The following is a 12,899-nucleotide window of genomic DNA, read 5'->3' on the forward strand; positions in this document are numbered from 1 at the left end:
ACCCTCTTGAAAATCAATACAGCTGCGAGGCCGGATGTGTCCCCTTACTCAAGTTCAATAAAGTATGACTGGACCGGACCTTTGTTTTGCTGCGTTACAAGCAGGCCCAGGTGTCTGACGTCTGATTCACCACTAGACTGTTGATCAATTATTTACTGCAAACGAACAGTAATTACATAATAAACCACAGAACGTCACCTTCGTACATCACACACTGAAGACAGCAGCCTGTCCCCGGGGGAAATGTGCGTTGCCTGTTGATGGTCATGACACAAGATGAAGCAACGGGGACGTATTTGTCGAGCTGATTTTGTGAAGTCGTCTGGGGTTAGAGTTTCTAAAATATAAACTCTGCCCCTGCACTGCAAGACACGCTTAGAGGAAGTCAGGTGTTCAAAGGAATGAGGAAGACACTGTGGAAATGCAGGGGAATCCACATACTACATTCCTGTGTTGTGTTGTGTTGCGGGAAGGAGAGAAAGCAACTGTTGGATGTTTGTCAAGCGTTGACGCCTCTTGGCCTGGGCGTTTCTTCACTCTCACCAGGGGATGTGAATGGTGCCCACCACTAAGGTACCCCAACTGCCAATCTGACCCAGAGAAAGCAGAGCTGTCCCTTGCCACACGACTGCACACAGTGCCAGCAAAGCACTGAACTGCATAACACGGGCATGACATATCAAGTGTGGTTGACTGTATTTACATGCATGCACACACACTCAACACAAACCCGGTCTATTACGTTTGCACTGAAAACAAAACTGCACCGCACCGTTTTGCCTTTGTCATGGACATCACGATACAGAAGCAGTCTATACCGGCCTACATCCCCCTCGTTGGACCCCCAGTCGACAAGCCGTGCGCTGATCCGTGTGGGATGTCAGCAGACTGGCCAAGTTCAAACGGATTTATACACCTCAAGTCACCTCTGTTACCGTGAACCCTTCCTGGCCTGTTTAATGAACAGCAACGAGTACAACCATGCATCTCTGCGGACACAATTAGTATGATTATTACCACCACAACCATCGCCAGCAGCACCGGCTCCGTAACAATCAAATCCTCGAACACGCAACATTGTAGCAACGTAATATTGTAACTGAATAATGTGACAACAGCCGCATCCGTCCCCGTATGAGAAGCCATCATCAGGGCGCATGAAAGCCCGGTTTCCCGGCACGGCGCAGCGCTGGCCGGAGGAAAAAGCCTCTCCAGACACCAGGACGGACGGGAGACACACCGGAAAGGTGCCGGCGGGCTGTCAGGCATGCACTGACGGGGACAGGGCTGGGGCCGGTGCCGCCGGTGCAATGTCACACGTGTTTACCTGTAGGACACCTGCTTCCGTATCGCCAGGTGCAGGAACTGGTTCTCCAGCGGGCTGTCCGGCTCCTCCGCGCCCGGGCCGCCGCTGCCCATCCGCTGCACCTTCAGCGTGCCGTTTCCGGGGCTCCTCGCCGGCGCGGCGGACAGCCTCGCCGGGTCACTGTCGGCCATGAACACGTCCTCCTCCTCGGTCAGGTCCTCTAGGGTCGGGGGAGCCATCAAGCTGGGCCCTGAGTCGGGCTGGTAGCGGGCAGCGGAGGCAGCAGAAGCAGCAGCAGAGCGTCCGTCTCCGGAGGGATCCGCCGCCGCAGCCATGGAGCGCTACAGTGGGAACAGGGCGACACAAGCCCGTCAGCACCAGCGACTCCTCTCCTCCTCCTCCTCCTCCTCCTCCTCCCTCTCTCTCTCTCTCTCTCTCTCTCTATCGTTTAAGGATAGCAACAACACTGATATGTGATACAATCCTGCAACATTGTATCTCGTCTCCGCCACTCCGTAACTTTCCGCTCAGATGAAATCACCCACTTGGAGGAAAATAAGATCACTCAAGTTAAAACGCTGTCGATAGCTCAAGTACTTCAAATCCGCCCCACACAGGGGTGTGTGTGTGTGTGTGTGTGTGTGTGTGTTTCTCCCACCTAATCTCTGAAGTGCTTGAGCAGTGCCGCGGCCACAGCGGGAGCACATGCAGCTGCAGATCTCAGCCAGGGCAGCAATGCGTGTGGGGTTTTAGGAGCTGGCATCAGGTGACTTCACCTCCATGAGCCTCCAAGACATGTGCTGGCTTGTTGCATCAATCAAGACCCATGAAAGCAAAGTGTTGAGAGAGAGAGAGAAGTGCTGGGTCAGTTTAAGCAGACTTCAATTGAGCAGAAATTCTATTTTTTATATGTATTAAGTCGAATGGAAAGAGGACATGTCTCTTAAATGCATGATAGGCTTTTATGATCCAGCTGTAGAGGAAATCTCCCATTTTCCCATGGTGTGATCTCTGGTAGAGGACAGTGCTGTGCCAGACTGGGCAACTGCAACGACCACCCTGAAGAGATTGATTAAAAAAACACACACACCTTCTATCGGTGTATTTTCCTCTTCTTCAGCAGCTCCCCTGCAAGCACTTCAGACTTGTGTTCGTTAAAGGGGCTGGCTCTGATCTATTTATCTAGGCGGAGGAGAACCGGCCAAACAAGTCGTACATCTCCATTTCCTCAAAGGCACGCAACACAAACTTACCTCTCCACAGTGTGGTCCTTTGTCTGTGGCTTGGAGCGGCCGCAGGTGTGTGGGGGAAGTGTCCGCCTCACGTTTATATCGACGGCATCTGCATTGTGACTGGAGGTGCAGCCTCTGGGCTTGTGATGGGTGCGCAAGGAGTTAACTCTTTCCACAGTTACACTGGACTGCTGCCTCTCCCTGGTGTGTACAACATCGTTTTGAAACACACGCTCAGTGGGATCCCTTGTGCAGAACAAACCTTTAAAATCAACTTTCTGTTCAGTCATTCCAGTGCAACTGTATTTTTAAATAGTCGTCTGTAGTATTTTTTTCCCTCAGTTCCAGAGCTAAGAAACCACTCAAATAGTATGATTTTTTATTTAATTTCTTTGTATTTATTTCTGCAACAAGAGGCCATTTGGACACATTATGTAAACTTTTCCTTCAGATGAAGACTGATGTCAGAAATAATTATCCCTTTCCTTTATTGGCAATTTGGGTGCCATTTCACTGAGATGCCATACATGGACAATGAACAATCTCTTGCCCCTAAATACTCAGGGTGTTTCAGAAGGACTGTATGGCCAGGCATGGATTTATCTTTGAAACCTGTTGTCTTTGCAGTGTTGAAACATATTCACACAGGAATGGGAATTGGTGAGAAGGTGGAACACAAGTGATCAAAACGGGTCTTATTTTCCTTTACAGGTACAATTTTTTTTTATCAAGAATTGTGGTGCATATTTCCACGCACCACAAGTGCAAAAACATTATAATCTAACATCACAACACACTCAATAATCTGAGCAATGATATATAAGATATGTATGTATCATAATATTATTCTACCACTCATATAAGGGGTTCATACCATCTCTGGCTAAAGGCTTTTTAAAAATAAAGGTATTATTTGTTTTCTTTCCTTTCTAGTGCAAATATTCTTCCTGACCTGAGACTCAGCGCTGACCCTGAGAGTCTGGCATGTCACCAGGATGAAATACATATTAATGAGAGAGCCCCCACAGATCAATACCTGGAACAATGATAGATCTGGAGTTGGAAGCATTTGAACAAGCCAAGCCAGATATTTCTGTCGGCACCCGTTGCTTTACAATCCTCATCGGAAATGCTGTCAGGAACAGAACGGCTGTGTTAGAAACTGCTCCAGACCTTCCACACGTCGGTGTATCGTAATAAACAATGCGTTACATGTGTGTACCAGGCCAAATCCCCAAATATCCTGAGTATAATGAATTGTTATACAATAAACTGCAGAACATACAGATCCTTTCATCTCCTGATTCCTTTAAAAGCAGCATGAATTCGTCTATGCTTACATACATACATTCGCACATTTACTATTTCTGTAGTTGACATTCGGAGCATTTCAGGAGATGTAATTTATAAGTAATGGATGCATCGGTGGCATATACACATACAAGAAGGGGAGAGATTTGTTCAGAGAAATTCCCAACAGTCGAATCTGTGGACAAATGCCTCCTCTGCACATTATCATAAGTCACAGCATAACGTCGCCATAATGAGGAGTGCAACTGGATCCTGTCTGCTTACAAACAGAATGATCTTTCTGATGATTGTTTTTATAAATAATCCATGTTATTCAAAGCAGAGATTTTGTATTTTGTGGAACATGGTTGGGTCCCTGAACTGATATTCTGGATGGGTGGAGGCAAAATGAACATTTAACACCAGCTGAAATTAGTAAAAGATGGGTAGCAGTCTTGTGCTAGAAACACACATAGTTTATATAGTTTATCTTTGTTGTAATGTCTGTTTTTGGACTACAATTCTATAAAAGAAATTCATCGGCATGGGGAAGGTTCCTACATAGCATTTACTGACTCTGGCTTTGATTGACTGTGTATGACATCACCAAGAGCAAGATTTAAATCTGATAAGAAATGTAAAATATTGCATATTCCATGGAAATTATATTTTCCACTGAATTCCAGCCTTTCCTTTAATGCACTAGTAATGCATGGTGTTAGAGAATTATGTTGATTTCACGGTGTTATCCTTTGGTTACTCGCCAAGCCAGACATGAACGACTGGTCGGAAAATGCCAAGCTGCTTTGGCACTTCCGCCTGCCAACTCCAAGGTGCTGGAGCCCCAAGTTTCTATTCCGGTGTCTTTTTTACTTAGCCAATCATTTCTTTGTGTAGGTTATCAGTTAGGTTAAAAAGTGTTTGTTGGAAGTTCAAAGCTAAAATGTGTGATTTACACAGCATTGAATTGCATCGGGGGATGTGAAAAAAATGGGAAAAACCAGAAAGAAAGATCAAAACGATCATCATACTGTGTTGTTAGTACAGAATTTATTGTGCAAGTAAATCTGAAAATATATTTCCCCTCTGTACAACAAAAACTAAAACCATGTCAGTGTATAGTATACAGGCTGATTACAAAACAAGTCTACCAAGGGATCCCACACAGCCAGTCTCTCTGTGAAAGTGTGTCGCTGCAGATTCACGCGTTAATTGAGAACAAGTGTGAATCACCCAGCTGAATTAACAAAAAGACACTCAAGGTTTATGTGGGAGTACGTCTAAATTAACAGCTTACATCTCCTCCTTACCCCCAAACCCACCCCCACGGCCAACCAAACCAAGAAAAGAAAGACAAAATGTGCTTTACTTCTGGCATTAACATAGATGTGGGATTGCTCATGTCTGGAACCCGTGTAAGAGATAAACTAGAAACTGAAATAAGGTCAGTGACGAGGATGAGCCACAAACTCATTTGAGGAATTGTCAGAAAGATACTGCAAAGTTCTTTCCGAAAAAGAAGTGCTGAAATGTATGGACCCCCTTATTGAAGAACCTGCTTTCTTTCTTGTGTGTTCTGCAGCTTATATGCAACCTCCAGAGCCCAAAACAGAGGAGAAACACTGACGGTGCAGCAATTACAGACACAAGGGCTTCCTCTCCTCACACCTGGGGCTCAGCACACTTGACCTTGACATCCTGGCACTTCAGGGGTCGTCCAAATGAACTCCCTCGCGTACCTAGAAACCGATTCGGCCGAGCTGCTTCCAAATCAGGCTCTGAAAACGTCAAGGAAATAAACTTTGCACGAGTCCCCTAAGATTATCTTTGTCTTTCAGTGGGCGGCAAGCATGAAAGTATTTAAAAACCTGCACTGGAGAGCTGCAGAGCAGGCATCTCTCCTGCAATTTCGACTGTGTTCAGAGTCTCCAGCTCACTGTATAATGTGCGGCTCCTGAAAAAACAAATCAACTTCGATATCTAAGAAAAGCCTCTCTCTGCGGGCAGCAAGAGTTAAAGTCTGCAGATGCCCTCCATCTCACCAAGCTGCGAAACATATTGCTCTGTGAATGCGATCTCTGGTATTAAACTCCCCCATATCAAACACCAACACATGTACCATAGGCACGGCACACGGGCTCTATAATAGCGTGTGTAGGAGGCAGGACTAATCCAAAATGCTGGTTTTATCCACTTTTCCCTCTCAAGAGTGCCTCCTAAGTGAAAAAGGCAAAGCAAAAGTAGGTTATGCCTTTTTAGTTTATTGGCCCAGAATATATATATCTGGATTGAATTAATATATTGTAATGAATACAACTGTGAGAGCTGAACTCTCCGATCTATACAATCGTTATTCTTCTTGTTCTTCTTTGACAAGAGCTGGGGGGGGGGTGATATCTCAATTCTGGGAAAACACCTGTTTCCATGGTAACCGGAGCCCGGGGAACTCGTGGACCGTTTACCTCCCGTCAACATCTCGACTGACTTCGACAGTCAAATCTGGTTTTAATTCCCCGGCCCCCAGCGCAGACGTCGCGCCGTCGTTTATCCCGAGGGCGGCTTCCACGGGACCTTTCAGAGGAGGAAGAGGCGCGCATTTCAGGAGCAGGTCGCCAACACATTAGGAAAAAAAACATGACCCACTTCTGTGACAGAGAAGTTCTCGCTGAGGGACGAGTTATATTTTCTAGCTCTGACTTAATGCGCTTTAGTGGTGGGAGCCCAGTGTTACGGGCTACGATTCTGGCCTCTGTCTGTGGGGATGTGAGGTCAATCCACAGCTTTACTAGAGGAGAGGGTTGGGTGGAAAAGGTGTGTGGTTGAAGGGGGGGTAGACAAGTTTTGTTCACAGCTTAGTTATTCTTCTTAGGCCACAGATACACTGCTTTGTTTTCATTAACACCTTTCTCGCCAACTCAAATCGACCATAAACATCGACCACACGTCTCTCACTGGCCACTTGAGATGTCGATCGCCGTTCCGTCTCTGGTTTACAGTTTCTAAATCACAAGCAGAAGATAAAGAAAAACTCACAAGACTCTCCACGCTGTGTTTGCTGTTCAGCACTTCATCTCTCTCTCTCTCTCTCTCTCTCTCTCTCTCTCTCTCACACCTCTTCAGAATCATTCCTGTTACTATAGTTATTGCGGAACTGCTTTTACACAATACGCAGCCATCTTAAAACTGCTTAAAATAGTTGCCAATTTCCAGAGTGTTTGCAGACGATTAGCAACAGCAATAGCTGTCAGATTTTGGTCTCTAGCAAAAGAATGAATAAAACCTGATGTACTTTTCCAATCATAGACAGCTCATGGTAGTTCATCAGTAATGCGTTTCAGTTTTCAACATTATTCTGTAGACCCCCTGTCCCTTGTTCCATTAATCTTCTTAGACCACAAACTGTTCCGTTATCAATACCAGCACCATTATTTTTATAAATTTCATTTCCATTGTTATTCTCTGGACCAGTTGTATTACTATTGCCACTATTGTTTTAGGAGACATACAGAACTTAATACAGTGGTTCTACCTCATGCAATGATGTGGACACATTGTGGTGTCCTTAGGCCTGTTGGGGACGCTTTATTGTCCTCAACAACACTTTTTCTTGTCCCCTATTTTTTAGTCCTGCATGGGATTTTTTGCTCTCGTATGACATTTTGTGGTTGTGTATGATACCTCTTCTTTGTATATGATACTTTTTGGTCCTGCATGACATTGTGTGTCCCCATGTGACACTTTGTGGCTGAGGCCATTAATTAATTATTAAAGCATTCCTCAGTTATGCGTAATTCAGTGTTTCCTAACAATGATCCAATTTCCCGTCATCCATATACAAGAAAGACTAAACCAGCTTCTGTGACGTGCAATCGAATGTTCTTGACAGACGCACAGTGGGATCTTTTAAGCCTCTTGCTCATCGTTGTTGTTTCTTGTTGTTGTTTGTTTGGTTTGCTTTGGTTTTGTCAACTCTAAAATGGTAATCTATCAAGAATTGAAGTCCCGTAGATAGAAGACAAATGGTCTGGTTTCACAGACCCAGATTAACTCTAGTTTGGACAACCAATGTTATTTCAGGAAGAGTCCTATTGAATGTTCTTTAGATAAATAGACTGGCTTTAATTAGGAGTTAGTAAAAGCAGACCGAATTGTGCGTGGGAGTGGAGTTTGTTTATCCTATGGATGTTCAATCTCTGAACCATGTCAGTCGACTGTTGGTCCCAGCTGGCAGTTCTGCCTGGTGTCCTGGAGGAAGTCAAGCACCACTCATTAGTCAGCTATGCACCGTGGAGTCAAAGTGACCTATACAATGCGGTGCAGGTTCAATATCTGCCAATACTAGACATTTTATTAAGAGATGGGGAAATATGTACATGCACGATATGAATTCACAAGGAGGAGCCGTGTTGCCAGACTGAAGGTGCCCCATATTTAGGAACGTACCTTGACTAGATCTTCAGACCTTCATGCTGCTGCTTCTGTGTTTTGCATGGTAGACTATGTTATGCAATCTCTTATATATTTTTATTCTCACATTCTGTTTTTTCTGGGAGCATAACAAATTCAGACATTTCTTCTTGTGTCCGTAACACTTCCCCCCGATGCTCTTCTGGCCACTCTTCACGGTCTGGTGCCCCTCCCGGGTGTTTCTGACACTCTCCTGAACACGACAGAGGTTTTCATGCTCCCGCCTTCACCGTCTCCAGGATGTGTCTTGACTGTTTCCTTGATAGGAGAGATGTGACGTGATTGGATGGACTTGGAATCAGCTTAAAAGCCTCTGAATTTCAGACAGACAGACTAAACGAGCCTCAGTTTATCTCTTGTTTCCCTGTCCTTGGTTTTCTGTTTGCGTATCTACCAGTGCTTTGTGTATTTCTGTTTATCATCTCCGAGTCTTAGTTCAGAAAGGGTTCCTGGTGACCCTGTCATTTTGCCTGCCAGTGTACATGTAGTCCTTTTTTGTTTTTAGCTTAACACAACTTCTGAGGATGGGGAATGTGACTCAGGGAGGTGACTGATAAAAGTGTCAAGCAGCAGCAAAGACACTGTCACAATCGAAGGGAGAGAAACGTGGAGGAATAAGTAATCCCCCTGACAGTTACATTAACAGGCCTATCTGTGGTGTTTACAAAAAAGCCGGCAGAGTGATTAATGGAGGGTTAGGCAAAAATGACAACAGTAATGAATAAAGTGCCTTCCAGCAATTCAGCACAGAAACAGATAACTGGGAGGAAACCAGTTGATCTATCTTGGAAACCATTCCTTCCACAATAGCAATGACGTCTTAACAACAGTTGAAAGCTGCAGTTTAGAGATGGTAATAGCTAAAGGCAAAATGTCTTAAAAACCACAGGCATTGCAGTGTGTGTGTGTGATTTTTTTCCCCTACAAGGAAGCAATTGTGTAGCAGTACACAGCAAGCACTTGACTCATTTTTACTGGGAGAACTTGAAGTCTTAGTGGCCAGGAATTTCCACCGTCAACGTGCTTTTGAAGTCAGTTCCTTCTAGTGACGAAGCTGTGTGATAAGTACATACTTCCCATGAGTGAAGACAACAATGTGTATTACAGTCGTTTGAGCCTGAGCTTTGGTCTTTGAAGAAAAGACGTGTGGTTGGGTGAACTCCTGTTACAGAACCGAATAGAGTGCATGGATGTCACTACATCCTTTTTCACAAGAGTAATCGTTAGGACTGAACTAAGTCTTCAGGAGTAAGTTAAACAGGAGTTATATGAAGGCTCTAGCAGATGAGGGGGTAGAGGATGTTAGGAAAGGTACAGCAAAGAACCGTTCTTGAAACCAAACAACATCTCAAAACCATTGAGGAGAAACCCTGCTGTGTCTGGTACTGATGCTTTCTTATGGTTGAGACTAGAAGAGGTATTCACTCATGACCTCAGAGCGTAACATGAAGCTCTGGGGACAAAACTGTTACCAACCATAGCCCTGTGGGCATTAAAATACAGCCCCTCCTGCAAATTTTGCAAGTGTTGCAAATCCTGCCCAAGCACAGCTAATTGCTCCGGACACTGTATCCCCAGATAAAAGTCAAGTGAAGCATGGAAATAATGAAACACACCCCTCACCGTCCCTCAAAAAATCTGAGAGAGAATGAGCGAAGGAGAGAGAAATAGAGAATGAAAAATTGAGAATTGATCAGTTTGCCTTTGGCTGTCACTCTCATGAATGTCATGTTGGAAGGACGCGGGAGAGCGGTTCAATAATTACCCAGACCGCCGATAAATCACAGCCCTGGCTTCACTCCCGGCGATAGTCCTAATCACTCTCGAGGCGGAGCGGTGCCCCGGGCCGCGCCAGTGCGTGCTTCAGGCTCCGGGTACCGTGTTTCGTTTGTTTGCTTTTTTCTTCAAAAACAACAAAGACAGAAATGAAAAGAAACAGGAGCGCGCTGACTAGTGCAACACTGTGTCGTGCTGGAAAGGATGCTGTCTGGACCAGAGACACGGTCCTGATGTGACCTGATAAAAGCATCTCTGGTCTTTGTTGTTGCCCCTTGAAATGGTCTAATTTAACAGGCCTAACGTAGTCAATTTCATAATTCAGGAGCTGGCAAGGGCTGTGTCTCCAAGTGAAAAGCGTAATGACATTAAGACCGGGGTAAAGACTTCAGCGCAGACCGGCCTGGTCCTTTGTACCCTCCTCTGGTCCCACTTACTCTCCTGAGATAATTATATAATTCTGGATCAGCTCAACACAACCGCAGACCTCACATCTGCGATGCCCATCAGCTTCTGTCCGTCCAATTGCTTTAGGCCACAAGACGTGTACTGTTCCATGGTCTTCACAAGACGTTGAAGGTTTGAAGTCTTTGCAGATGCAGCCTGAATTAAAAATACATCCTGGATATCTGGAGGTTACGATTAACCTTTTCTTTGTAGTAACCAGACTACAATTACAGCCCTGCTGAGCTCCCTGTGATCTGCAGAGCCACAGGGTCTTCTGCAGGGTCTCCATTAATGACCTAATTCAATCAATTATTTACCTCACTGGTCTAATTCACCAGTTTCATACTCTGAAACCAGTGATGATTATAAATTACGTGTATAATCTGCTGGACCTTCAGGAACAATGCTTTTCTTTCTTCTGCACAAAATGCATCGGCTAAAAAGCGACCCAGATCAGTGTACGTCTGTTTCATGTGTGGGAACACTGTGTTGACTGTCGTTTGCTGTGATTACAGTAGGTTTGGCACAAGGTGAATGGGGGGGTGCTTTGTTTCTGTGTACACAATGCCAAACCGAGCACAGCAGCAACGAAAAAGAAGAGAAATGCAGGTTAGAATCACTGTGAGCAAACTGACGGGGTTCTTTCAGTGTGTGTTCAGTATGTGTTGTCCACACAGTCATTGTAAACCCACATTTGTTTGTCGAGGCGTTCAAATGCCCACAGATTTCCCCAAAGCTTTGTTAAACAATGCCCCAGTCTTTCAATCTCATCTGTGAAACACTCCAGAGAGGAAGGAATGATGAAAAGTATTGGATATTCTCTCTCTTTTTCCCCCACAGAGTCCTGCACGATTCTGGCAAAAAAGAGAAAATAATAAGGACGAATATACAGTGAGATCCGATGGAAAATCCTCAAATATTCCTCCAGGAGCCCCTCGTCTCCGCTTACATATGGAAAGGAGCCCTTCGTGATTTTGGGGGGGATTTCTGGAGGAGCGGGGGAATCACGGGTAACGAACTGGAGTAGTCCGAGTTAGCCATTTCAGTAAACAAGTCATTAAGGGAGCAAAACATTAACGAGGAACACGGGAGGAGTAACACACGCACAAATAACACACACACAATAAATTGCAAATGCATTGTTTTTATATTTTGCTTTACACTAACCCTACATGACAGCACAATAATAAAAAATAAAAATAAAAAACAAGTGGGGATTTTTTTTTTCAGTTTTTTTCATCGCTTCTGCTAGAATACATGCATTCTGAGGGGCAGCTAAAACATTTCAATATAACTACAAGCTACAATCCCAAAAGGTGCCGTTGGAATACTAAAATACATATTTAATAGAAAAATACATCACTTATTTACATTATAGATCTCACTTGTCATGTGTACAAAGGCAACAGGAATACCAGCGATCTCGTATCCCTTATAGGCAAACAGAAATAAAGAAGCAAACATGGCAGAGAGGAATTCTGAACCGTTATCGGTAGCGGAGACGGTTGAATTTCTCCCCTGAGAGAAACACAGAATGGCCTCCGCACAATTATGTGGCAGAAAAATCGAGTGGTAGAGGAATGGTGTCAGTAGAAATGTGTTTTGGACCCAAATCATTGCTAAAGTGGGGTGGAAAGGAGACTGGAAATCGCATCTCATTGAATTGATTCATAATTATCTCATTATTAAGCAGGGTCATTAATAGTCAACTCCAGAGCAATAATGACACAACAAAACTCTCAGTTCAGACAACGTTCAGACAACGTTCAGACAACTTGCTGATGGGATCTTCAGCCAAAAAAAATATTATTTCTGTTACAAAAAATGTGTGCCAGGTAAAAATTACAACCGTGAATGAGAAGTCTCACATATGAGTGATCAGCAGTGAGTGCCAGCACCCCCCAGATCTGTGTGCGATCTGGATTACTCTCACACACTTCACTGTCACCTGCAGAGTCCTCGACTGCATTTGCTCAAAACACAAATTTGAGCAACGGAGTGCATTCGCATCTCTCCACACAATTAAGGGAAATTAATTTATAAATAGAAAAAAGCTACAGGAATGCCAAAGGTCTTTATATTTTGTTGTTGTTTTGGTTTTGCTTTGTGTTTGGTTCGGAGTTCATTTGTAAGCCATCTTTTTAAATATTTGTTATAATAACACGCATTCCTGGTGAACATTAACAAACCTACACATACGTCTCATGTGCTGCCTTTTGCCCGGCACATATAATTAGACTGAAGCCATCGGTTTTTAATCCTAGTTGGTTAAAAAGTACATAAATTCCCCAAGCGATGGCTGCCACACTCCAAAGTAACGGAGTAGCGCAGTAAGGCTCTGGGCTGTCTCTCAAAAGCTCTTAAAAGCAAGTTTAGTTGAT

General features: G+C 44.4%; 2 protein-coding genes and 1 long non-coding RNA gene across 3 annotated transcripts in view; 1 reads left to right on the forward strand and 2 right to left on the reverse strand.

The window, feature by feature from the left end:
* Positions 1–1,757, reverse strand: part of dgkza (diacylglycerol kinase, zeta a) — a 147,402-nt gene extending 145,645 nt beyond the window's left edge. The window contains exon 1 of the mRNA XM_066700619.1: positions 1,328–1,757. Coding sequence (XP_066556716.1) covers positions 1,328–1,641 — 314 coding nt within the window. The 5' untranslated portion in view covers positions 1,642–1,757. The remainder of the gene's footprint in view (positions 1–1,327) is intronic.
* Positions 1,758–2,270: 513 nt separating this feature from the next.
* On the forward strand, positions 2,271–3,981 carry LOC136747633 (uncharacterized). Its single transcript, XR_010816535.1, has 2 exons — positions 2,271–3,249; positions 3,472–3,981. It is a non-coding gene; the product is annotated as an uncharacterized LOC136747633 (long non-coding RNA).
* Positions 3,982–11,646: 7,665 nt separating this feature from the next.
* creb3l1 (cAMP responsive element binding protein 3-like 1) overlaps positions 11,647–12,899 on the reverse strand; it is a 37,811-nt gene continuing 36,558 nt past the window's right edge. Inside the window, exon 12 of the mRNA XM_066700621.1 lies at positions 11,647–12,899. This exon is cut by the window's right edge and continues 2,364 nt beyond it. The gene's annotated coding sequence lies outside the window, so the exon portion shown is untranslated.

Source organism: Amia ocellicauda, chromosome 4, assembly GCF_036373705.1.
Source record: "Amia ocellicauda isolate fAmiCal2 chromosome 4, fAmiCal2.hap1, whole genome shotgun sequence".
NCBI classification, from domain to species: domain Eukaryota; kingdom Metazoa; phylum Chordata; class Actinopteri; order Amiiformes; family Amiidae; genus Amia; species Amia ocellicauda.